The sequence below is a fragment of the Microcebus murinus genome, chromosome 1, assembly GCF_040939455.1.
Source record: "Microcebus murinus isolate Inina chromosome 1, M.murinus_Inina_mat1.0, whole genome shotgun sequence".
Taxonomy (NCBI): domain Eukaryota; kingdom Metazoa; phylum Chordata; class Mammalia; order Primates; family Cheirogaleidae; genus Microcebus; species Microcebus murinus.
In genome coordinates, this window is record NC_134104.1 from 3,491,536 (window position 1) to 3,517,149 (window position 25,614).

Here is a 25,614-nt window from a genome sequence, read left to right on the forward strand (position 1 = left end):
GGGCGCCCTGCGCGTCCACAGCGGGCACATGACCGAGGACAGCCACAGGACTGGTGAGCGTTCTCGGCGTGCCAGCCACCCTGGAAGGGCCTTTTGCGCATCTCCTCCTGTGGTTCTCACACGGCTGTGTATGATGTGGACTGTCATCACACTCTCTCCTTGACAAGTGAGTAAATTGAGGCAGTGAGAGGCCTAGGACCTTGCCCAGCAAGTGGGTGTTGGAGTTGGGATCTGAGGCAGGGCCCGCAGCCCTGCCCTGACCCCGTGGCGCTGCCCCTGGCTCTGTGGCACACAGTGGCTTACACAGCCTGTCATCAACCGGCCACCTGTCATTCTCCCTCCTCCACTGCTCCTGCTGCTTTCTCGGGAGGGAGGACGCACCTCCAGCAAGGGCCGCACGATGTGTGCCAAAACCCGCTCTGCCGTCACCCGGGGCGGCCGAGGCAGGGCGCGGACCAGACACCCTCCCTCCAAACCCACCTCCGAGCCGGCCGGCACTCTCATTCGGAGAACACTCGGTAGCTGAAGTTGTTGGACCTGATTCTGAAGCTGTATTTTCCATTCATTCTCTGGTAGCGCACGATCAGAAGGGCGGCTGCCACTGCCACCAGGATGAGGACGGCCACCGCAATGAGGACGACGTAGCCGGCGCCCAGGCCTGGCTCTGCACCCGGAGACTCCCCTGGAGGGTGGACAGGCACAAGGTGAGAGTCTGGCCAGACCAGGAGGAACGGGAACAGAGCAGGCTCTCCACCTGCTATCCGGATGTGGCTGGCCCCAAGTACCGGGAAGTGAGGCCCACGTGTGTGCCCATGTCCCTGAGGGTTACCAGAGATGACAGGGCAGGTGTGTGCCTGTGTACCTGTGGGGTACCAGAAATGACAGGGCAGGTGTGTGCCCATGTACCTGAGGGTTACCAGAGATGACAGGGCAGGTGTGTGCCCAGGTACCTGTGGGGTACCAGAAATGACAGGGCAGGTGTGTGCCCAGGTACCTGTGGGGTACCAGAAATGACAGGGCAGGTGTGTGCCCAGGTACCTATGGGTTAACAGAGATGACAGGGCAGGTGTGTGCCCGTGTACCTGTGGGTTACCAGAGATGACAGGCAGGTGTGTGCTCATGTACCTGAGGGTTACCAGAGATGACAGGGCAGGTGTGTGCCCAGGTACCTGTGGGGTACCAGAAATGACAGGGCAGGTGTGTGCCCAGGTACCTGTGGGGTACCAGAAATGACAGGGCAGGTGTGTGCCCAGGTACCTATGGGTTACCAGAAATGACAGGGCAGGTGTGTGCCCGTGTACCTGTGGGGTATCAGAGATGACAGGCAGGTGTGTGCCCGTGTACCTGTGGGGTATCAGAGATGACAGGGCAGGTGTCCAAAGCCCAGGAGAGCACAGCAGTGAAGACAGCTCAGCCTGCCCAGCATCCTGGGACAAGCCTTGGCCAAGAGGGGTCATTCCACCTGGCTGTGTCCTGCTGACCTGGGACACAGCTGGGGTATGAGCCAGAGCAAAAGTGTCCGGTCCATGACCTGAAGTACCCGTGGCCCCACACACCTTATTTTCTTGTTAGGAGGCCTGGTTCAGAGTAACTGAAGATCACTTACGGCTCACAGGCCCAGGCTGGCGTGGTTCTCTGTTTGGGTCACTGGGGACCATGTGCTTGGCTGATGAGTGGGTGGTCAGGAGCACCCCAAAGGGACCACCAGCCCACTGTGGCTCCAGCTGACCTTCAGGTGTTGGTTCTCCGGGTTTTAAGCAGTGCCCAGTCTCCTGGCTTGGAGCCACTAGTTAGCATGTCGCCTGGCTGGGTTACGTATGAACGACCACCCTTGCCGGGGGCAGACAATCTCAGGCTGTTCCTGCTGAGAGGCCCCCCAGGGTGGTTCCCACACAAAAGTTCAGAGGGGCTGAGAGCCACCTTGCTCCTGGGGCCCACCTGAATTCTCAGCAAGGCAAGGCACAGTACTTTGTCCCTGGTTACGTTAGTTTCTTGATTCACACTCATGATGTCAATCAAAAATCTAGTCATAGTTTATTAAAATCTGGGGCACCTGAGCCGGCACCCCAGGAGCTGAAGGGACCAGCAGCGGGAGGGGCCGCTCTGATTGCACCGTCTGCAGCCAAAATCAGCCACAAGCACCATCCCAGCAGGTTCAGGGGCAGCTAGAAATCTACACTGACGCCTAATTATTTTGTACCCGAGAGCCAGTTCACTGTTTCTCCAAGTTCAGCGTTTGGCCTTTTCTGTTCCTGGCGCACCAGTCTTCCCGCCTGCCTGGTGTGGTTCCTCTTTGGTTTTCCTCCCCGAGGTATGTCTTCTAGAACTCTCTCTCTCTCAACTTCCCTGCTCACATCCCACGACATCATCTTCCCATCATCCCTCCAGCAAGCAGCAGGTGGGGTTCTGGCAGAGAGCAGACCTGGGACACCCTAAAGGGTGGCCTTAGATCCTGAGCACACCAGTTTCCCCGGGTTCCACATTTTTGAGCCGGCAGTACGGAGGTGTTGTAAGGAGACAAAAGTCAGCAGCAGTCGTGCTCCAAAACGGCTGAAACTAGGGTTGAAGACCCTCCTTAGCTTGAAGCTCTAATGGGCACAGCCTGAGTTGGGGGAGAAATTCCTGGTTTTCACAGGCTCCACCTGTGCCCTCCCAGGGCCTCCAGTAGAGCATGGCTCAGGGCTGACGTGGTCCAGAGGAAAGGCCAGGAGGGCAGGGCCACTTGCCAGGTGCAGGCATGTTCTGGAGGCTAAAAGGTCACTTGAGCCTGCAATGTAGAAGATCTAGACCCGGCAGTGGGAGAGCAGAGCGCATTCCAGAAAGAATTTCTCATCCCCAATATCAAAAAATCCCAGCCTGTCTCTGCCTTAATTGTTACCCTGGGCCCCAGGTAGCAGATGTTAATTACTGGTTCTAATTCTGGGAGGTTTGGGGAGCCCTGGGCTCCTACTGGTCTCTGTCTTCTGCATGTAGCCCGGCCAGTTGCAGGGCAGCCTCCCACCCCTGCTCCAGCTTGGGCCCTTCCTCCAGCCGAGACTTAGCCTGCTGTTTCATTCCATGCATTTTATTTCCCTTTTATTGCTCTTCGGTCTGAAAAACCCCATAGGCTACTTCAGCCAGGTGAGATACTGGCAAGGTTGAGCCACTTTCCGATTTTTGTGACTTTTGCTCGGTACCAAGTACTTTGACCAATAAAGGTCATAAGTTTTCAGGGTTCTCCAGGTCTACAACTGTGTGCTTCTAAAATTCTTTCTAGAAAGGCTAATGGAGTCTCAACTGCCTCCTGTCTTATTTCTATGAATCCACATTAGTCCAGAAGGTTGTCTGTTTTCATTTGATTCCCTTGTGGGGACCTGCCATAACGGAAGTTGCCCTGCTGGGAACAGACCAAACTGGGCACCTTGGCAGGTACTGGAGGGACAGGCCACGTCCCCAGGTGCCCTCAGAGAAGGAGGAGAGTAAGTCAAAGACTTAATTTAGGCAAAGAAGTTATGAAGACTTGCTATTCTGAGTAATGTAACACCTTTTCTAAGTTATGTAACTATAATAGAAGTTTAGAACACATCTGCATAAAGATGTCAATTAATTAGGTCTCTCTAAAATACCAACATCCCAAAGTAAAATTTGTTGACATGACATCATCTATTATTAGGGAGTACTGAATAAACCTTCAACATCAATCCTTGGACCTTCAAATAATGATCAAGATGAGGCTATTTTAAAAACCATATAAATGGTCTCAAAATATTTGATCAAAGCAGAATCACAGGTCATTGTAAAATAATAGCAATTCATTTAACCAAGAGTGATGATCAAGACTTCAAAGGCAACACAGAAAGGTAGATGCGTATAAAAACCTTAACTTTTTAAAGCTCAGTTTTCCCAAGTAATCAAAAACCTAATAAGAGCATAGGAATTATCTTGATAAAACAAAAATCTTTGTTTCTTAGGCCAGTTACCAAAAGGTAAAGAAAAACATTCTTCACTTGAATTAATCAGACATAAGAACAGTGTGTGGACATTATGAAAGGAGCAAGAAACTAGAAGACTAGGACCTTGAACAGAGGAAAGGTGACTCTAAACCACCTTATAATTTTTAGGAAAACTTCATTAATAATCATTTATATCATTTGCATTCACCTAATTTAATAGTTTAGATTACTTACGAAAACTCAAATGTCAGACAAATCAAGTTATTTTCCTATTAACTCTTTTGGTAGGTTTATACAATGAATGTGAATAATTGTGTCTTTAACAAAATCATTCAATGCCTATACAAATTCAATATCTAAACACCTTCATAAATAAAATTGGGGGAAAGAATTTCAAAACACAGACCAAGAAACAATCACAAAATACAGGTGTAATTACTACTTTTAAACCTAAAACCTACCAAGAAAGCAAACATAAGCATTCAAGTAAGCTCAGAACATTTTCCAACTTATGTGTAGCAAGACCAAAGGCATACCTGAAGCCTCTGCTTTGATTTAAGCTCTTGTGACTACAGCTCCCAAGGCAGCTCTAAATCCCTAACAGCATTGTTAATATCAGATGATAGAGAGCTTATCTACCAAAGATTACTAAATGCATGTGCACTGAAACAGCATTTGGGCTTATTTACTTAACTTATGAGTGCTCTTTCATAAGCCAAGTTGGTACCATGTAGACATAACATTAGACACATGCACATGCACACAAAGTTTCAATAGCTTCTATCTCGGAACACCAGGCATGAGACCCGCTGCAGTTCCACATAACCCTATATACATTATGTCTCCATCCCTCTCTTTCCCTTTCCAACCGTGAGCATCTCTGCATGTCAACCAGGTTGCCTCCATGGATGAGATGTCTATCAATCTCCTAGGCCTCAGGACAGAGATGTCTTCTAACCTTCCAGATCTTAGGACAGAGATGTCTTCTAATCTTCCAGACCTTAAGACAGGGGGGTCATTTAAACTCTCAGACCTTAGAACAAGGCACAAGAGAAAATACCACTGAAGGTATCTTTCAACCTCCTAGACCTTGGGCTGTGAACTTAGCAACAGCAAATTCAAAGCAAGCAGGAAAGAAAAGAGGGACAGAGAACTTAGCAGGCCCTACATTGACATAACACACACCAACCCAGATAAACACCCAGTATAAAGAGAGGCTTCCAACAAACCGCACTCCCCACCACCCACCAAGTCCTGGGCATGCCAACTCAAGACAGATCAATTTCCACTCTCACACATGGGAGCTCCCCTCGGAACCCTCCAATCTGAGAGGGCACCTCTGCCTGGGTGGCACCTGCAAGGGTCACTCGCCCACCCAGACCCACAGCCGAAATTCAGAGATCCAGTCCTCCCAGGCAATCGGGGATGCACGTGAAGCTGGTGATGACGCCGAGCCGGTGGGAGAAACCGAAAGCCACCTCTGGCAGAAACACCGCGGGCAGCGCCGGGAGGCCTGAGGGATTCCCCCCACTGTGCCCACACCAAGCCACCAGCAGCACAACCCCGGATGAGCCCCCCAAATTGTTACCAAAGCCCAAAAGGGGTCCGGCCTAGGTCCCTTCACTCTCCGCACAAAGAGCCAATGATTGAGACAACGAGGACCGCCAAGGGAGAAAGGAAATTTAATGCAAAAGGCGTCTGTCGCGGGAAGGGGGGGAACAGTCTCAAATCGTCTCCCCGAGTGGCTGGGGGTGCGAGGGCTTCGATAGCGGGTTGTGGGATGAATGGGGTCTGCAACAACTTCAGGAGAACTTCAGAGGGTCCTGTGGCCAGTGTCTGAGATGAAAGGTGTCTTAATTATTGAGCTAAAAGCAGGGGTCGCTGGGGTCTGGCGTCACAGGGTCTGCAGGGGCTGACTGGAGAGCCAGCCGTGGATGAGGACGGTGAGCCCGGGCGGGGCCGGTTAGGTCTGCTCGCTAGGCTTGACTGGTAAAGTCTGAGGGAACAAAAGCAGACAAAAACATACGCTGGGGAAAAGAATCCCTTTTCAATAAACGGTGCTGGAAAAACTAGATAGCCACCTGTAGAAGGCTGAAGCAGGACCCACACCTTTCACCTCTCACCTCAAAACTCACTCACCTGGATAACAGGCTTAAACCTAAGGTATGAAACTATTAGAACTCTAGAGGAAAACGTTGGAAACACTCTCCTAGACATCGGCCTAGGCAAAGAGTTTATGAAGAAGTCCCCAAAGGCAATCACAGCAGAAACAAAAATAAATAAATGGGACATGATCAAACTAAAAAGCTTCTGCACAGCCAAAGAAATAGCCATGAAAGTAAACAGACAACCTACAGAATGGGAGAAAATTTTCGCATCCTACACATCTGATGAGGGGCTGATAACTAGAATCTACTTATAACTCATGAAAATCAGCAAGAAAAAAATCAAACAACCCTATCAAAAAATGGGCAAAAGGACATGAACAGAAACTTTTCTAAAGAAGACAGAATAATGGCTAACAAACATATGAAAAAATTTTCAACATCTCTAATCATCAGGGAAATGCAAATCAAAACTACACTGAGATATCACTTATTTCCAGTAAGAATGGCCTTTATCAAAAAGTCCCATAACAATAAATGCTGGCGTGGATGAGGAGAGAGAGGAACACTCCTACACTGCTGGTGGGACTGCAAACTAGTTCAACCTCTGTGGAAAGCAATATGGAGATACCTTAAAGCGATACAAGTGAATCTACCATTTGATCCAGCAATCCTATTACTGGGCATCTACCCAAAAGATCCAATGACACTCTACAAAAAATACACCTGCACTCGAATGTTTATAGCAGCACAATTCACAATTGCAAAGCTGTGGAAACAACCCAAGTGCCCATCAATTCATGAATGGATTAATAAAATGTGGTATATGTATACCATGGAGTACTAATCAGCTCTAAGAAACAATGGTGATATAGCACCTCTTGTATTTTCCTGGGTAGAGCTGGAACCCATTCTACTAAGTGAAGTATCCCAAGAATGGAAAAACAAGCACCACATGTACTCACCAGCAAATTGGTATTAACTGAGCAGCACCTAAGTGGACACATAGGAACTACAGTAATTGGGTATTGGGCGGATGGGAGGGGGAGGAGGGGATGGGTATATACATACATAAGGAGTGAGATGTGCACCGTCTGGGGGATGGTCACGCTTGAAGCGCTGACCTGGGGTGGGGGAGGGGGAGCATAGGCATTATTTGAATAAATTTGTACCCCCATAATATGCTGAAATAAAAAGAAAAAAAGCTGACCTCAGTCATTGTTCTGGACCCTCCCTGCAGGGGCATTTGAGCACTCCACAGACCCAAGCCTCAGACCCTCTACCCTCTGATGAGTGTGACGCAGGGTCGTTCAGTGGAGCAGCCATCACGGAGATTTCCAGAAGCTCAGCGCGAGACTGCCGGTGCTGACATGTCACGTGTCGGCAGCACACGCTCAGGGAGGTGCCCGGACTGCAGTGCACACTATCACATGTTCAGTTGGGTTTCCCCAAAAAAGATGTGCTGAAATTCTAACCCCCGGGGTGTGGCCTTATCTGGAAACAGAATGGTGTGGATACGATTCATGCAGATGATGCCGAACTGAAGCCGCCGGGCCCAGCGCAGTGTGGCCGGCGTCCTGCGGAGAGACGGCTGTGCGAACACAGAGACACGCAGGGAGAGGCCAAGTGAAGACAGAGGCAGAGGCTGGACACCAAAGATCGGCCACGACCCGCAGAGCCTGGCAGGAGGCGGGGGCGGGGGGGAGGGTCCTCCCTGCAGCGTTCAGGGGACCAGGGTGCCACCGATACCTTCATTTGGGACCTCTGGCCTCCAGCATGGTGAGAAGATAAATCTTTGTTGTTTTAGGCCAGCCAGATTGTGTCCTGGGCTGTCCTGGCAGCCCAGGACACCGCACACCTGGTGCGAGGGCTCAAAGCAAAGTCAGCCCAGCCCGTTGGGGACAGAGGTGACGGTTATAAGCAGGTGGCACCTGCACTAGAGACCCCCGGTCCAGGTGCAGCTGCGTGAGCATACGCCTCCCACCCCCACCCCCAGATCTCCGAATTGTCCTCATCTCTTCCCTAGCGTGGAAGGGACGGCGATGGTGGGGACAGAGTGTGGGTGCACAGGGCTGGGCAGGGGCCAGGTCCTCCTGAAGGGGCCTGTCTGCCAGCCTCTTCCCGCCCTGCCGTCCCCAGCAGTGTCTCTGTTAATATGCTACAAAAGCCCCTGTTAATATGCTAGCGAAGCCCCGCCTACTGGGAGGTTCCGCGTGTGAACGATCTTTCCGTGTGTTTGCATGACGGCACGGATCCAGCAGCAGCCACGGCACAGTGAGAAAGAATGATGAGCAAACGAATGATTCAGTCCTCGTCCTTGAGCCTGACCAGTCACGCCTTAGCACCCTGGCGTCCCCTGCACTGGTTATGCCGGCGTGGCCCTTGCTGGTTGCAAAGGACAACTGACACACACCCGGTGACGCCTACGGGGCAGGCCTGTGTGAAGCGGGAATTACCACTGTCCCCAACTCATATACGAGGCAAACGGGGCGCAATTCACACGGAGCATGCCCAAAGTCGCACGATCACTATGAAGTGTCAGAGCCAGGTTTGGAGTCCAGGGAGCCTAGTTCCAGCCCCACGCATCTTAGCCTCGCAAGGACTCTTATTTGCTGTGACCATGTTGGGCACTCACAGGGACACCATGAGGCAGGCAGGGGACATTGCAAAGGAACAGGGGAGCTGCTGACACATACCGTGCTTCCCTGAAAATAAGACAGGGTCGTATATTTATTTTTCCTCAGGAAGACACCCTAGGGCTTATTTTCAGGGGATGTGTTATTTTTTTTAAGTATGGTACAACTATCTACATTTATTCAAATATAGTTAAGTCGTCTTCTTCTGGAACATCACCATAACTCTCTAAAGCCCGAATTCCATCCTGAATTTGTTGCAATTCTATTTCCTTTAGAACCATCGGCCCCAATCTCTCATGTTGAGCAGTAGAGCTCTCACGGGTCGGATGAGAAGGGCTGCTCGTCTTCTTTCCCACTCCGCGACGACATGCACGGGTTGTGCAGACGTGCTGCGTAGCCACGCCCAGCACTAGGTCTTATTTTCAGGGTAGGGCTTCTATTGCACACTTGCTTAGACATCCTGCTAGGGCTTATTTTATGGGTAGGTCTTATTTTCGGGGAAACACGGTAGTAGGTGGAGGACTATGGCAGTGTCCGTCTGAATACCTTAAGCAATTTCCTTCAAACCAATACTTTTTCCAAAGCAATTGGATGGATCATATAGAAAATGAAATGTTTTCCTGGAAAATCAATTCTGAGTTTTGGAAACACATGCAACATAATTGGCTGGTGGAAGTTTTCTACTGAAGGGGGAACAGAAATGCCATTTTTCGGCATCTTCTGAATAAAACAGCTTTTCCGTGCACCCGCACACACACGCATGCCCAGAACTTGACACTGCCTGGTTAGGGCTTCAGGTGCCTCCTCTTAAGAACCCACTCGATGTGTTTATGCAGTGTCAGAAAAGCTCACTGGCTTCATGTTACGCTGCTCAAAGCATTGCATTAAACTTGCACTTGAGCTGTCAAAGCCTCAGTCTTCTCATCTGCAACATGGGATAATAACGGGCACATCACATCCTGCACGTAAAGAACTTAGCACACACTGGCACGTACGGCTCTCGACAAATACTGGCTACCGTCATTGCCACTATTACAAGTCATTTAAGAAAATCTCACGTATCACATTTCAAAGCACGTAACTGCTTTTTGGTTCACGCGACGGTGAAATGGCATCGGCTGCATCGTTTCTTTTTGTTGTCTAGACCAAGTCATCAACTCACCTTCGGACCGGAAGAGGGGTCCCCAGGATGTCTGGTGTGTGGCAGAGCTGTCACTGCTTTTCAGGAGTCGAAAATCACTGCAATCCTGTTTGTTTAAAGGAGAGAAAGTTCAAATTAGGCGAACACTGTTCACGGAAGAGTAACTCACGATGGGGATGATAAGCTGAGTCACACCCATGCATCCTGCTAGAGTATGGAGTCACCGGGCGGATAAGGTTAGACAGGGGAGCGCAGACCTGGCGGGGCCGGCGGGCAGCGGGGGCTCCGCCCAGTGGATGGTGCTCAGTGCAACGGAAGGGAGGCCTGGGCATGGGGGGTACTGGAGGAAGCGGGGTACCCGAGAGCAGCAAGCTGGAGAAAGGCCTTTATATCCTCAGGGACCATGTCGTGGTCCCAGCTCTGAGTCCCCCTGCATTCTCCAGAGGCTACTGCAGCCTAGAGCTCCTCCTGATGCCTTTGCCGTACAGAAGAGGCTCCCTGGCTCGGTGACACTGTGGAATCTGCTACTGTGCACCTGTGATGGGTGCAGCCTGTCCTCCAAAACCACACCCAAGTCCTAACCCCCAGTACCTGTGCATGTGACCTTATTTAAAAACTGGGCCTTTACAGATGTCAGGTTAAGATGAGGTTATTAGAGTGGGCTCTGACCCAACATGGCTGGTATCTTCATAAACAGGGGACCTTTGGACACAGCGCAGGCATGCGCTGAGAGAGGACAATGCCAAGAGACAGGGAGAATGCCACCTACACCTGCGGCCGCCGGAAGCTAAAAGAGAAGCCTGGGACAGAGCCTTCCCTCATACCCCTTTGGACCCCAGTCCAAGACACTGTGACCTTGGACTTCCATCCTCCAGAATATGAGACGAGTGGGGGCTGTGTGAGCCACTTGGTGTGTGGCACTTTGTCACAGCAGCCCTAGAAAACTCATACGGCCTCCAGCCTACAGGGACGTGGAGAGAAACACTGTATGCCGAGACCCTGGGCCAGCGACCGATTAGAGCCCCTCCCTGCAGAGGCGGCCGCGGCCGCCGAGTGTCTTAGGGTTTCTGAAGATCTGAGGGAGCCAGGCACAGACTCCAGGGCACCCCTCAGCCCACTGGCATTGGGGCCCTCCGCCCCCTCCGTCCATTCCGCTCAGGAAGACCTATGGAGTGAGCAAAAGGGACACCAACAGAATCGGCCGTCGTTGTGTTTCTTCCGTCCCCCAGGGCCTGCCCACGCTCCGAGGCGGGTCACCTGGGGAAACTTCGGGGTTCAGTGTCACCCTCTCGGATGAGCTCAGGAACGAGCACATCTTCCAAAGGGGAGAGAAACTCCAGTCGCTGAACAAAAGGCCGGTAGAGGACGCTGCGCTGGCCTCTGGCTCAGACAACATGTGACGGCACGTGTGGTCACCTCACATGCTTGTCTGTGGCACAAGGGACAGCTCTCCAACCTCAGGACCACAAAGCAGGTTTCGATCCAAAGGTCTTAGGAAACGAGAATGCAAAATTATTCCTGACCCCTACAGGAATGTTGAACTTAGGGAAGGAAAAGACCTTGTTAAATATGGCAGCGGCTGATGCTTGGTGTGTTCCGTCAACGTTGCTAAAAATCACATTAAACTGAAATAGCATTTTTCCACCTAAACATCGATAAACCTCCTGAGGAGAGGCACCACGAGGGGCAGCGCTGACTCAACAGGCAGCGAATGTCACAGCCTCAAGAAGCACCTGGTTTAGCCATCGCTGAATCCGAAACGCCCCACAAGTCACACCGGTTCTCCACCCAGGGGCTGCCTGCCCTGGAATGTCTCAGAGGCCGAGGCTGCAGGGCACGGCGACTCCTCCCAGAAGTCACCCCCAGAGCCACGCAAGCCTCGGCTTTCATTGTCAGGGGGACTTTCCCTGTGCCGATAAGGGACGGGAATCCATCCGGTGGTAAGTTGAGGATGGGAGGCACTTACTATTTTGCAGGTGGCCCCCGGGGACTCCATGTGGGAAGTTTAGGATGCAAGGCACTTACTATTTTGCAGGTGGCCCCCGGGGACTCCATGCGGGAAGTTTAGGACGCAAGGCACTTACTATTTTGCAGGTGGCCCCCGGGGACTCCATGCAGGAAGTTTAGGACGCAAGGCACTTACTATTTTGCAGGTGGCCCCCGGGGACTCCATGCAGATGCGCAGCTTGCAGTGCAGGTAGACGATGGAGTTGTTGATGAAGGAAAAGATTTTCAGCTTGAACTGGGCCCTGTTGGAGTTGCCGTTCTCGATGACGCTGGTGTACGTGTTGGGAACAGGGCAGCTGGGAAGGGGGACGGGCTCCTTAGCTGTATATAGGCGGCCCTGCTGTCCTCGTGCTCGGACGAGTTTGCTCACAACTGCGTCTGAGGACGCTCGAGCATCCCACGGGCTCCGTGGCCGTCGGGGGACCGGCCACCTCACCAGTCCCCCCAAAACCCAGGTCCCCTCCACTGCCGGCCCGGAAATCCCACGGCGCCCAGAGCAGGCGCCACGGCCAGGTGAGGGGTGCCGCCCGAGCCCCACCTGTTGTTGATGAATCCGAAGGTGACCGGGTCCCTGGCGTTGCTGGAGGGGGTGGCCCAGCACTCCGTCAGGACCACCTTGAGGCCGCTCTTCTGTCTGTAGAGCCCCACTTCGATCTTGACGTCGTCGCTGGCAGACACGCTGTAATTTTGAGGTATGGGAGAGTCTCCAATAAATAACTGCATTTCCGTGACGAAACTTCCGGCGCCGTGCAGGTCCTCGATGATGGTGTAGACCCTGCAAGGGGAGCGGCGTTCAGGAGGCTTGTTTCTCCCATCCCTCTCGTTCCTGTCCCTCCCCCAAAAGCTCCTCCAAGGGAGCGCGGACATGCAGGAAGACCACCTAAGTGGGACATCCCTCTCGTTCCTGTCCCTCCCCCAAAAGCTCCTCCAAGGGAGCGCGGATGTGCAGGAAGACCACCTAAATGGGACATCCCTCTCGTTCCTGTCCCTCCCCCAAAAGCTCCTCCAAGGGAGCGCGGATGTGCAGGAAGACCACCTAAGTGGGAGCACGCAGGGGCTACTGGTTCCAGCTTGCAGCATGGTGGGGTGGCCTCCCCCACTGTGCTGGCGCAGGTGAGAGGACCTGCGGGGCACTAAGGGCACCTGCTCAGGTGTGCCCCGGAGGAGGCGTGGCCCGGGGCCTGGGGACACCCTATGGGATTGGCGAGGGGAGTATATTTAGCTTTCTCTGCTGGGTCCTGAGTTGGAAGCGGGGACAGAAATTAGGGAGTGACAATTATTAATCAAGTTCCGGTCACTGCCCATCTGTGTGTTCCGCCTCAAAGAAGGGTTCGCAAGTGGTTGAAACCCCAAAGAACCCCCAAAGTAGCACTGCCCGAGAGGAGCCGGGCTGGGGAGAGGGGCCACCTGTCCACTTACCCCCACTGTGGGGTGTAGCCCGAGGACGCCAGCAGGTCGTTCTGGAAGGCACAGCGGATGGGGCTGAGGATCTTCAGCGAGTGCATGACCACCTCCGGGGACTGGTCGTTCCGCAGCGTGGTCCTCACCACCGTGCTCGTCATGTTCTGAGCACAGACGGGGCCTGAGTGGGCTCCCGGCCCCAGCAGGCCCCGCGCCCAGCTGTGGACCCCGCTCTAGGTGCAGGGGGAGGGGTGGGGAGACTCTTTGATAAGCCTTTTTCCTAAAGTGCTGAACCCTGGCCATTTTTCCCTAACATAAACTGCCAAGGGGTGCGCGAGGTCTGGCTTCTGCTCCTGGCCCATGCCCTGGTCACTGAGAGGAGGCAGCACCTGGAACCGGGTGTATTCCGTGGTTTCTGCACAAACACCTCTCTGGGGAAGCTTAATTCTAACAAGCATCCAAAGCCAGCAAGAGCGCCTGTGGGTTCCAGGGCTTGGACGGCTCGAAAGAGACAAATTTCCCTTTTCTGCCTCCCTGCCCCAGACCCCTCGGGTCTCATTGTCAGGCCAGGTGTCAGTCCCGCTCAGATAAACAAGGAAGGGGTGATGGCTGCGGGCTCCATCTGGGGCCCCCACCCCGAGGGAGGGCCTGACTCCCCCTGGGACGGCGCCCTGAGCACCCTGGGCAGAGACTGTCCTGTTCCGAGCGTCTCGGTGCAGGGGGACTGTGGGGACCGTGCCCAAGCACAGCTCTGGCTCACACAGACCCTGGGTAGGAGCTGTGCTGCCCACTGACGCTGCCACTCCCCTCTGGAACAGCCCTGGCTAACCCTGTCTGTCTCTCCCCCAGAGCGTCTTGGGAATCTTCAGGGAAGTGAAGCAAACGTGGACAGTTGTTTCTAAGTTGTGTGAGTTTAAGGGGTGGCACGGAGAAGACTTGGGGGTTGCTCCTTCAACCCAGGGACCCGTCTGAGGGTCCAAGACCTCCCAAGGAAAGTGGACTCTACTCTGCAGTGCACGCACCTGCTCTGCCACGGCCTCCGGCGCCCCCACGTTGACCCACCACATCCTGACCCACCCCTCGGAGCTGCCTTCCGTGCCCCATCTCCTGCCTGCGCCCCTCCCCAGCCTCTAGGGCCCTCTCTGGGGTGGGCTTCTTTCCTCAGCCCCGGGGCCCATGGGTCCCTGACTGCGCCCATGCTCAGGACGAGCCACATTCCCACCCATCACCCATCAGCCTCCAGGCGCAGCCTCCCTGTGCTGTGGCTCTGGCTTGCGTCTTCATGCTTTGCGCCAACTCAGCGAAGGCCCACCTGTCCCACCTGTTCCACCTGTCCCACCTGTCCCCCCAACCCACCTGTCCCAATTATCCCACCTGTCCCACCTGTTCCACCTGTCCCACCTGTCCCACCTATCCCCCCTGACCCACCTGTCCCACCTGTTCCACCTGCCCCACCTGTCCCCCCGACCCACCTGTCCCCCGACTCACCTGTCCCACCTGTCCCACCTGACCCACCTGTCCCACCTGTTCCAATTGTTCCACCTGTCCCACCTGTCCCACCTATCCCACCTGTCCCACCCGACCCACCTGTCCCACCTGACCCACCTGTCCCACCTGTCCCACCTATCCCACCTATCCCACCTGTCCCACCTGTCCCTCCGAGTGAGTGTGTCCAGAGTCCACCCAGAAGAGGCAGAGCCACAGGGCACAGGGCACAGGGCCAGCTCCCACTGGCAGAGCCAACTTTGAACCTGCCCCCTGTAGACCTTGCTGAGCTATTAGGGGACCAAATGTCATTGCGCACAGACCACCCAGCCCCAGCTGGTCCGCAGAGGGTTTGGGGTGCAGCACCCTTCCCCACCCGTTTCTCCAGAATGCAGGGCCTTGCTTGCTCACAGGCCCTCAGGGATACAGGTGCAGCCCCCTGAGTCCCTGCCAGCCGCCAGGGGTGGCATCTCTGTCCGGCGTCCTGGGGGAGGACAGCCTTCCTGCCCAGCCCCCTGGCCAGGCACTGCTCTCTGCCAGCCATCCCCACAGTCCCATTTTTATCACACACCCCACACCCAGACCCTTCCAGCCGCCCATCTGGCCCGAGCCTCTGGGGCAGACCCCACGTCTGAGCTCCCGGCCTCCCCAGTCTGGCCACCGCCAGCTTGTTAACCCAGGGCACACTCCTGGGTCTCTCCACTCGCCCCACAGGACCACTTTGGCCCCTTTTCTAGGCGGGCCTCTCCCCAGCCCCGTCTGCAGCCGACACACCAGCTCCCCAGCACGGCCCGCTGCCCCGCCCCCAGCCGCAGCCCCCCAGGCCGAGCGGTCCAGGCTGTGGCCTCGGCACAGAATGGAGCCCTGGGCACTGCCAGGTCAGCACTGCGTCTCCACGTCCTGCCCCAGGCCAGCACACTTCTCCAGGGGATGGCCACTCGGAGGCTGCTTCTGCCCCGCCGGGGCCGGGCCCTGGGCTGGACTCGTGGAAGGGGCTGGTTTTCTCCTCCTCCTGCCACCAGCCCAGCAGGGCCCTGGAATACAGCCCTTGTGCTTGGGGTGGCCAAGCTGGGCAGGTACTGAGGGCACACGCAGGAGCGTTCATTGTGACCCAGGCCTCTCTACCTGTCTGTGCAGGGGGGATATTTTAAACCTGACTCTGAGGCCTGCCCCAGGCCCTCTGCAACGGATTCTGGTAGGGTGGGGCTCACAGCCCCGGACAGATGTCAGGATGCAGCCGAGTCCCTGGCGGAGGACGCAGCCTATCCTGACCCCTGTGCTGGGTCCCCGGCTTAGCATCACAGATCTTGGGTGCAAGGTCCTGCCTGGTCCCCGGCCAGATGCGGACCCTCCCCGTATGGATACCCCTGCAGCCCAGAGCCCTGCGCCCCGGGCTCGTCCCCAGCCTGGCCGGCCCAGGCCTTACGCTTTGCACGACGGTCCCGCACTCGCCCCAGCCGGCCACCAGGAGCACGTGGGTGCTGTTGCTGTCGCTGACGTTGCAGGAGGGATGTCCCAGGTACAGCGAGGACTCGGGGATGGATTCCTGCTGCAAGAAGCGCTTCTGGATGGCGATGGCCACCTTCTCGATCTCGCAGAGCACCCTGACCGCCCCGGTCAGGTTCAGCCGCTGGGACAGGCCCCGGGGGGTGGGGCTGGCACCTTGCAGGAGCGCAGCCCCGGTCCCTGTGGGGGTTGGGGTCTGCTCTGGGCTGGGGGCCCAGGTTGCATTGCCAGGAGAGACACCTGCAAGGCATGAGGAGAGGAAAGCAAAGGGTGGGTCTGTGTTTGGGGCTGGCACGGAGGGGCAGGGGAATAGCAGGTAGGAGCTGCCCCGCACCCTGCAGCAGCCACGCCTGGGAACTGCGTGTTTGAGACACGGCTGCACACATGCACACACACGTTACATGTTTCCACCAGCCCAGGCAGCCCGGGTCGCCATGGGCTCTGAGGCCTGAGAAACCGAGCAGCCAATAGTGGGCACGTGCCAAGCCTGTGGGCATCGGCAGGTCGTCTGCCCTCAGAGGCCCTGAGCCTACCTCTAAGACGGGGTAACAACACCTCTCGGGACCCTGAACCCCAGCTCCCTGCTCCTGCTTGCACCCGATGCACGCTCAGGTCCAGTGTCTAGGACTGTGGTCCCCACCCCCGGGCCGCAGACCAATACTGGTCCGTGACCTGCTAGGGACCCGACCACAGAGCTCCACTGCCCACCGCTGCCCTGCAGGAAAATCGTCTCCCATGAAACTTGGAACGGAACAGGGGCCACACAGCGGCAGCAGGAGGTGAGCAGTGGGTGGGGGATCGAAGCTTCGTCTGTATTTACAGCCGCTCCCCGTCGCTGGCATCATGCCTGAGCTCCGCCTCCCCCACCCCCTTCACGAAACCTGTCCTTGGTGTCGAAAAGGTTGGGGACCGCTGGGAAGCACAAGGAGGCTCAGTAAAGGCTTCTGATGCACCTGCTGGTTCTCTAGGGCCCCTCCTGGGTCTCCAGGGAAGACAGGGCTCGGGGGCACCCCGCCCTCTCCTTGGGCGGCAGCTCTCCCCAGCAGGCCTGGCCTGCACCCTCTGTCATCTGCCGGCAGGGCCTGTCCCGCCCTCTGCAGCCCCGCCCAGCTCAGCCCGTCACTGAGACACGGCCCAAACCACTGGCGGCACCTGCCTCCCCGCTGCCTGCCTCCCACTCTGCACCCGTCTCCTGCAGGCTCCAGCACTGGAGACCGTGCCCTCCACCAGCTCTGTCCTCGCCCGGCACACACCCTGCCTTAGCCATCCCTTACGGCCAGCTCCAAGACACCACTTCCAGGAAGCCCTCCCAGATTGAAGCAACCTAGCCTCCTCTTTGCGTGCTGTGGCTACCTCAAGCAGAGCGTGTTCTACACTCCCCGTGACACTAGGCTCACTGGTATAAATGTCTGTCTCCCCAACTTGACTGCAGATCCCTGATGGCAGGGGTCATCTTGGGGCCATTGCCAAATCCACTAAGGCCCCCTTTACTGGGAAGCGTGCTGAGTGGAGACAGTGGCCAAGTAGAACCACTGCCCTCGTGTTGCTGTCACATGCGCTGTTTTGCACCATAGTCCTTTAGCACCTGCTGGTTCACACCTAGCGTATGTGCACGTTTCCTCACCACAGAGCAGAGCCAGCACCTGGAGATCACGCACCGTCCAGAAGCCCGCACGTGTGACAGAATGGGGAGGGACATGCACGCACAGACACATGCACACACATGTACACACACTGACACAGCACACACATGCACACACATAGCCAACACAGCACATGTACATGCATCACACCTGTCCACATGCATGTGCGCATGTGCACACACATACACAGCATACGTGCACACACATAACAGGGCACACACACCACATACATGCACACAGAGGAAACTTGCCCAGGACATGAAAATATGCTGACCTCATTCGGACAAGAAGCCCTTTGCCTGCCAATGAACAGATCGTGGGACGGTATTCCAGAAAAAGGACTGTGAGAATATTACCTTCACAGGGTCTTCCAGAATATTCCACATGGAAATCGGGGGCTCTGCCCTCACAGCGGCAAGTGAAGGACCCGAGGGTGTTCTGACAGGACGTCCCCGGCACACAGTCATCCTCATTCCTCTCACACTCGTCGTAATCTGCAGGACATTTAGGAAACAGAACAGGAAAGCATGCCTGGGGGCCTGCAGGTTGCTAGGGGGAGACGCAGTCAGGCGACTGCCACACGGGCTGGGGGAGGCGCATCTCAGGAGGCAAAACTGGAAACTCTCGGACGAGATCAGACCGCATGACAGCCACTGGTTCTGGGGAGTTCAGGAGACTTTCTGCTGTTGGGGCTGGGAGCCAGCAAGGGACGCCCTCAAGGGCTGTTCTGGAAGGAGGAGTCTGGCCCTGGGGCTGGGCGGGGGCGCTGGGCAGAGCAGGGTCACCCGTTCAGTCCCTCGAGTGACCAGGAGATAAGCAGCCCCTCCCCCACCACAATCCAGGCCTCGGGACCCAGGTAAGGGACCGACCCGGGCAGAAGGCCCTCAGGCCATGTTCGTTCCACCTGTGGCTATGGACAGGCACGCAGGTGTCCTGCAGGAGAGGGGTGGCGGCCAGAAAGCACCACAAAGAACACAAATCCCCCGCGTGGGCGCTGATCTACTTCCTTCTGGTCTTTTAACACACAGGCACCCTCTGACCAGGAGCGTGTCCTGCCGCGGCCACCGGCACTCTCCGCCTGGGCAGACCGCCGTCTCACCCCTGCACAGCAGCCCACGGCAGGGACAGGCCGTAACTTAGCTCCTCTGCTGGTGCTAAATGGCCGTGAGTCATTCCCAATTCTTTTGCTTTCAAAGTAACACTGAAGATGAACATCTTTGTATGTAAACCGTGGTCCAGGCCGAGATCTATTCCCTTAGTCTTAGAAGAGATATTCCCGACTCCAGATGAATGAACAGTTTTCAAGCTCTTGGCATATATTGCCAAACTGGTTTCCAGGCAGCGTGAGCAAATTCTATTTCTACCAGCAATGTATGCAAGCGCCTGCCTCACTACACTTTTGTCGGTATTAGTAATAGCAGAAAAAAAAGATCTTCTCTTTTTTGCAATTTGATGGGCAAAAAAGAACAATCACTTTAATGGGAATGTCTTTGATTATCACACCTTAGTCATTGTGTCTGCTTTTATGTACCATCCACTCTGGCCTTTTGTGCATTTAGCTACCAGGCTCCAGGTATTTATCATCCATTTGTAGGATCTCTCTGTATATTTAGGATACAAATTCCTTATCAAAATTTTAAAAGATTTTTTTGGTTTGTTGCTTGTTTTATAGTGGTGCCTTTACTTTGATTGACATAGGAGATTTATATTTTTATGTAGTCAGTATTTCACCCTGTTGCCCTGAAAATCTGGTTTTCCTTGGGAAATCCTTCTCATCTCAAAAATCACAAAGTATTAATCTTCAATTTTAAAGAAGTCTTCAATTTTTTGTGCATGTAACTATAAGCCATTGATCATTTATGCTCCAGTACGCCATGAGAAAAGAATCTAAATTGCCTTTTTCTCCCTGCTTTCCTCTTTCATTATTTCTGCTAGGATCTCCTTGGAAACGGTGCCCGGGAGAAAGTCTGGCTGCGGAGACCCGAAGACGTGTTCAACCCTTGCACCTTAAAAAAAAAAAATCATAGTTGCTACGAAAGAGACGAGGAGGCTGTTAATATTTCACGTTTTCATCTAATTCTGGGGAAAGCCCACGGGAGGGGCACACGGCACATCTCGCAGGGCAGTCGCTGGGCTCCAGCTGCCCCTGGCTCCGGGACGTGGGTGAGTTTCCGCCAGGCCCGGCCTCCACCTACCCCATAGGAAGGTGTCGCCTCTGACCACCTCCAGCAGAGACGCGTTCTGTAAGGCGGCTAGGAACGTGGCGGACACCTCCCGGACATCCAGGTCGGCGACGATCAGCAGGTGAAACTCCACCACGACGCTGCCGTTGGTGACGCTGGCCACCTCCACCCTGACCCCGCCGGCGTCCAGGTGCCGGAGCAGGGTGTCCGGCAAGGAGTCCCGCACCTTGGGAGAAATAGACCTCGCAAGAGACGTTTCGCACTGAGGGGAAACGGTGTCTGTCCCAAGGTGGCCCCTCCTGGGACCCTGCCCGGCAGCAGGGCTGGGCCTTGGCACAAAGGTAAAAGCCACAGGTCGGTTCTGGGTGCCTTTCCCGCCCGCCACGTCTGCTGGCCCCGCACAAGCGCCTGGGAGTGTCTGTGATGCTGAGAAGGGTCCTTGTCCCCCACAACCGGCAAACGGTCACAGAGGGGTGTCTGCACGCCAAGTGTGGGGCTGGCGGGCTTGCAACCTGCCCGGGCTGGCGAGGACATCCAGAGCCCGCCACTCTCAGCTCAGAGTGGTGCGGGGCAGGGGACTGAGAGAGTGGCTATCGGGAAGGAGACCGCCTCCCCCACTGTGTTTTTTCTAGAACAATCCTTCCACTCCTTAACATTTTCCCTGCCGTTCTCCCTCCCCAGCTGACCCCAAACTGCTTCCCTGCGAGCTTTTCCCACATCCCTATTAGGCCGGGCGGCGTCTGCCTCTAAAAGGCTCGGCCACTTTGCACAGAACTGCGGGGCACACCCGTGTCATTCCACTCCTGCCAGTCACGGTCAGAATGCCCAGAAGGACACACAACCTCGCAGCGAGCTTGGAGAGCCCACATGATGCGAATCTCCTAGGGGACAGTGCGCCTCCAGGTTTGTCCTTGCAGAGAAAAACCGTGAGGAGCGACGGCTCAAGTCACAGGCTTGTGGACTCTAACAAATTTGTGGAACAGATTGAGTATCACCTGTCAGAGGCTACGGACCCCAGAGAGACACCCAGCTGCCTTTGGTTGACTCAGATGGCTACTGTCATTACTGTGTGTGTGTGTCTGTCTGTCTGTCTCTCAGAGGGAGTTGTCACAGTCCTACATTACTGTCACCTTTAGTTGCGTTTCAAGCGGGTCTCAAAGCAAATTTCCAGGCCCCTTGCTAGGTAGTGACAAAGAACCAAGTGCCACATCAACCCAGCACCTCCCAGATATGTGTCTTAACATCCTATTTGTGAAATTAAGTTGCATGATTATTTCCTCTCCTGAAATTCTAAACAAATTGAAAAAAAAACAGCTATCCTCAAAATTGGGCAAAGGAGAACTGGTTCAAAGAGGAAAGACGTATTGAGAGACTTGGGATGGAAACGGAGCTGCCTCATCTGACCACTAGAGCTAGGCAGAACCATTTACGCGTGATGTTACGCGTAACTACTATTTAACCTAAAGAAGATAGTGACGCACATTATCAATCTAACCATCAGTAACTCTCGAATCCACACACTGGGTTAGGAGCCGAGAATCCCAGAATAAATAAGGTCAGATCCCAGATCCCAAGGGGCCCCTTGGGGACAATTCCTGGAGGCAGCACGATCCAATTTATCAGCGAGAAAGGCCGCGGGGTTTGCACCTGCCATCGTGTTATCACAGCTGGCCACTAGGTGGCGACGTCAACTCCCCCATTCTGTACCTTACAAACTGCCACTCTAAGGGGAAGCTAAAACGTCAGATCTCCACCATGCAAACAAGATCGCCAGATTATGATAAGTGCATTCTCTATACTTGTGGTCCCTAACCCCTGGGCTGTGGACCGGTACCAGCCCGTGGCCCGGTAGGAACGGGACACAGCAGAAGGTGAGCTTCCAGCCAGCAAGCAAACCTTCACCTGTGTTTACAGCGGCTCCCCATCACTCGCATCGACACTTGAGCTCCACCTCCGGTCAGATCAGCGGGGCTATTAGATTCTCAAAGGAGTGTAAGCTGCCCGTGCGAGGGTTCTAACGCCTGGTGATCGGAGGTGGAGCTGAGGCGGTGATGCCAGCGCTGGGGAGCAGCTGCAAATGCAGATTTATCATCAGCAGAAAGGTCTGACTGCACAGAGACCATAATAAATCACTGTCTCCCGTCACCTGCAGGTGGGACTGTACAGTTGAAGGAAAACCAGCTCAGGGCTTCCTCTGATTCTGCATTATGGAGAGTGGGTTGTATAATTATTTCATTATACAATGTAATAATAACATAAATAAAGTGCACAATAAATGTGATGTGCTTGAATCATCCTGAGACACACCCCCCCCCCCCCGCCTCTGGTCCATGGAAAAATTGTCTACCATGAAAGCAGTCCCTGGAGCCAAAAAGATTGGGAACTGCTGCTGTATACCTCAAAAAGTAATCTAACATCTATCAAAAAGAATATTTGTTACTAATTGCAACAATATTGCATCCCAAAGAATGTTGAGGGGATGGAAAGAGGAGGAGGAAAAATAATTTTTTTAAGGCAGGGACCATACCAGCGTTATTCCTGACAGATAGAAGAGGAAGCAACCAAATGTCCATCAATGATTGAATGGATGAATAAAAATTGGTATGTTCATGCAGCGAAATAGTATCCCGCCATAAAAAGGAATGAAGCACGGACGCATGCTACATGGGTAAACTTGAAAACATTATTTTAAGTGAAAGAAGGCAGACGCAGAAGGCCACATGCCACAGTACCCCATTTCTATGATATATCCGGAATAGGCAGATCCACGGAGACAGGAAGCAGAGTACTGGCTGCCAGGGGCTGGGGAGGGTGACTTCCAATGGGGCAAGGTTTCTTTTTGGGGTGGTGAAAATGTTCTGGAATCAGATAGTGGTGACAGTTGCACCATTTTTCCAAATAGTCCACAGCACTGAATTTTACAGTTTACAGGTGTGGATTTTACGGTGCATGAAATAGCTCGCAATTTTTTTAAGTTTTTTTAAACAGGGAAGGGGCTGTGTGCTCCACAGGGTCCCACAATGGACAAAGAAGTTTCACTGGGCGCAGAGCAGCGTGGAGCACGAGTGCGCGAGAGGAAACGTCGTCTCCGTCTGCTGGCCTGCCTTTCCTGCTTGGACCAGACCAGAATTCTGCCCACCCCGCCCTCCTTCCCTCCCAAGAGGAAGCAGGCTCTGCTGCCGCCCACGTACCATCCTGAAGAACAGTTCTAGGAAGTCCCGATACTCCCGGCTGCTCGTGTTGCGGAAGGAGTCCGAGAACCGCACGTTCGCTATCCTCACCTGCCCGCTGAGCTTCTGGGCCGCTGCGTGGGGGGGGGGGGAGGAAGCATGTTTGCAAGGGCGCGCGTTAGCGACAGACCACGGTTTCCGTCTTCATGGTCCCACTTCCACGTTGGCCAGGGAGAGCAGCGCACTGGCTGACCTGCCCTGCGGGAAGGAGGCACGCCGCCTCCCCCCACCCCGCCCCCGACTGCAGAGGACACAGGACAGAGCTCAAGCGCAGAGGGAGAACCTTCCGGAACCAGCTCAGCCTCTGCCACTGTGCTCCAGCCCGGCGCAGCCTCCCTCCCTCGCTGCCGTCACGCGTGCTGGGGTGCTCAGACAACGGGCCAGCGAGCCGGGATGACTTTGAGATCAAATGATCTTGCCAGGGTCACAAGTGCCACCTGGGCTGTCCCTGGTAGACCAGGACGCAGGGGCGCCTGACCCCACACCACAACAGGGTGCCCGGGGTCCCCTTCAGAGCCAGGCCGGCTTCCCCCTCCCCCCACCCCACGTGCCCCCCAGACCTCTTGCAGGCTAAGGGCAGTCCCGCCTTTGGCATCTTCTGTTCCATCTAAATCCTGCCCCCACCACCACCACCCGCAGAGGGATTTTAGGAGTACATGGGACATGCACGTAGTCCAGGAACGTCACCGCTGCATCCGGCCCCCGGCAAGGTGGCCGCCTCAGTTCTCAGCCCGCCCCTCACCAGACAGCCGGGAAGCACCTGCCACATGCCCCAGGTGTCCTGGGCAGGGCAGGAGAGCAGCGAGGCTCTCCTCCTCCCAGGGGACCTAGAGTCCGTCCCCCAGAGCTTCTCACTCAGGCTTCAGATGAGCCACAAGCCATCCGGCTAAGCTGTCCCACTACGCACTCCTGGATGAACCCTGAACCCCAGGTCCTTGGGGCCATTGCTGTCGCTGCACCTGAGGCTCTCGGTCCAGCGCGGCAGCAGCTGGCTCAGGCAGCCTAATCCCAAAACCGCAGAATCAGGGAGGGAGCACGGGCAGGAGCACGCTCAGGATCACGCAGACAGCTTGTCCCTTCCAGGGTGGGTGGGACCGTCAGGGCCCAGCACCGGCTCACAGCCCCCGGGGGCCGCCCTGCCTGAGCGCCCAGCCAACGCCAGCCCCCCACTCTCCAGCTGGCCATGAACTTGCACGATTAGCGTCACCCTACTCCGTCTGGGTCTCCAATTCCCCAGCCCATGGCTGAGTAGTACTTTAAAGTACATAAGTAAAAGTCCTAAACTTTTCTCACTGCGCCCCAATAGGTCATCTGTGGCACCACCCCCCCAGGCGTGTGCTCCCCGCCGAGGAGACCAGGGCTGTCAATGCTCAGTAAGGTGCCTGAGGCAGACCCAAAACATCAGACGCGCCCTTGGCCACTCAGGTAAGGTACACATCTAAAAGGACACCCAGGTGACACTCGAATGAGGAGGAATGAGGAGTTTTACCCAAATGTGTGTAACCAAACCGCTGTCAGTGATCAGCTCCAGCTTACTGAGTCTGTTTGATTTGCTGTCTCCCGAGTCTGCCACCACCCTTTCCTCGGTGGCCTCGGGCTCTGGCGGGCCGTTCGCACGGCGTCCGTCTGGCCGCCAGTCCCCCGCCCTCCCCGAAAGCCAGGCGTCGGGGTGAGGAGGTCGGAGGGAGTGGACTCTGCTCAACAGACCAGCGCCACGTGCGTTTGCCCAGTCACGTACCCGAGGACGGGGACGAGCCCGCCTCTGCAGGGGCGGAGTCTGGGGCACTCGCGATGCCACCTGTGTGCGCACCTGCCTCCCGGGGGGGTGGGGGGGGGGAGTGAGCCAGACGCCCCCACGCTCAGAAGACAATGCAAGCCCAGCAGCCCACAGAGAAATCTGGTCGTTGAACCTTAACCCGCTGGAAACCTTTCCCCATACTCTTTCTCCCGCCCTTTAAAGCGCACGGGGCCCCGTACCTGTGCGCACTTTCAGGCGCGCTCTGGCGCCTTCCACCCCGCAGGCCGTGGCCACCACCTCCACCTCGTGCAGCACGCCGGGCTCCAGCCCCGACAGCAACACGCTGGCGTGCCGGGTCTCCAGGCCCACCGAGGCGCCCCGAGGGGAAGTCAGCATGATCCGGAAAGTGGGGCTCGGGCTGGGACCCTCTGCCCACGCCAGGCGGAAGCCCGTGCTGGTCACGTTGGAGACCGTCACCCTCCCGAGGGAGACGGGGCCTGGCGGGCGGAACAGAAATTCCAAAAGTCAACCCCGGCTGCTCAGAGGACGGAGGGAAGAGAGGCCTCGGCCAGCCAAGGCCGAAAATCAAGCACATCTCGACGTGGCC

At 55.3% G+C, this 25,614-nt stretch overlaps 1 protein-coding gene across 1 annotated transcript in view; it reads right to left on the reverse strand.

Annotated features, from left to right (window-relative positions):
* Positions 1 to 500: 500 nt before the first annotated feature.
* Positions 501 to 25,614, reverse strand: part of UMODL1 (uromodulin like 1) — a 64,957-nt gene continuing 39,843 nt past the window's right edge. The window contains exons 16-25 of the mRNA XM_076008839.1: positions 25,247 to 25,504; positions 23,231 to 23,343; positions 20,052 to 20,265; positions 18,213 to 18,350; positions 16,134 to 16,453; positions 13,241 to 13,386; positions 12,360 to 12,596; positions 11,958 to 12,117; positions 9,836 to 9,920; positions 501 to 682 (exon numbers count right to left, since the gene is read on the reverse strand). Of these exons, the coding sequence (XP_075864954.1) occupies positions 501 to 682; positions 9,836 to 9,920; positions 11,958 to 12,117; positions 12,360 to 12,596; positions 13,241 to 13,386; positions 16,134 to 16,453; positions 18,213 to 18,350; positions 20,052 to 20,265; positions 23,231 to 23,343; positions 25,247 to 25,504 (1,853 nt within the window). The remainder of the gene's footprint in view (positions 683 to 9,835; positions 9,921 to 11,957; positions 12,118 to 12,359; positions 12,597 to 13,240; positions 13,387 to 16,133; positions 16,454 to 18,212; positions 18,351 to 20,051; positions 20,266 to 23,230; positions 23,344 to 25,246; positions 25,505 to 25,614) is intronic.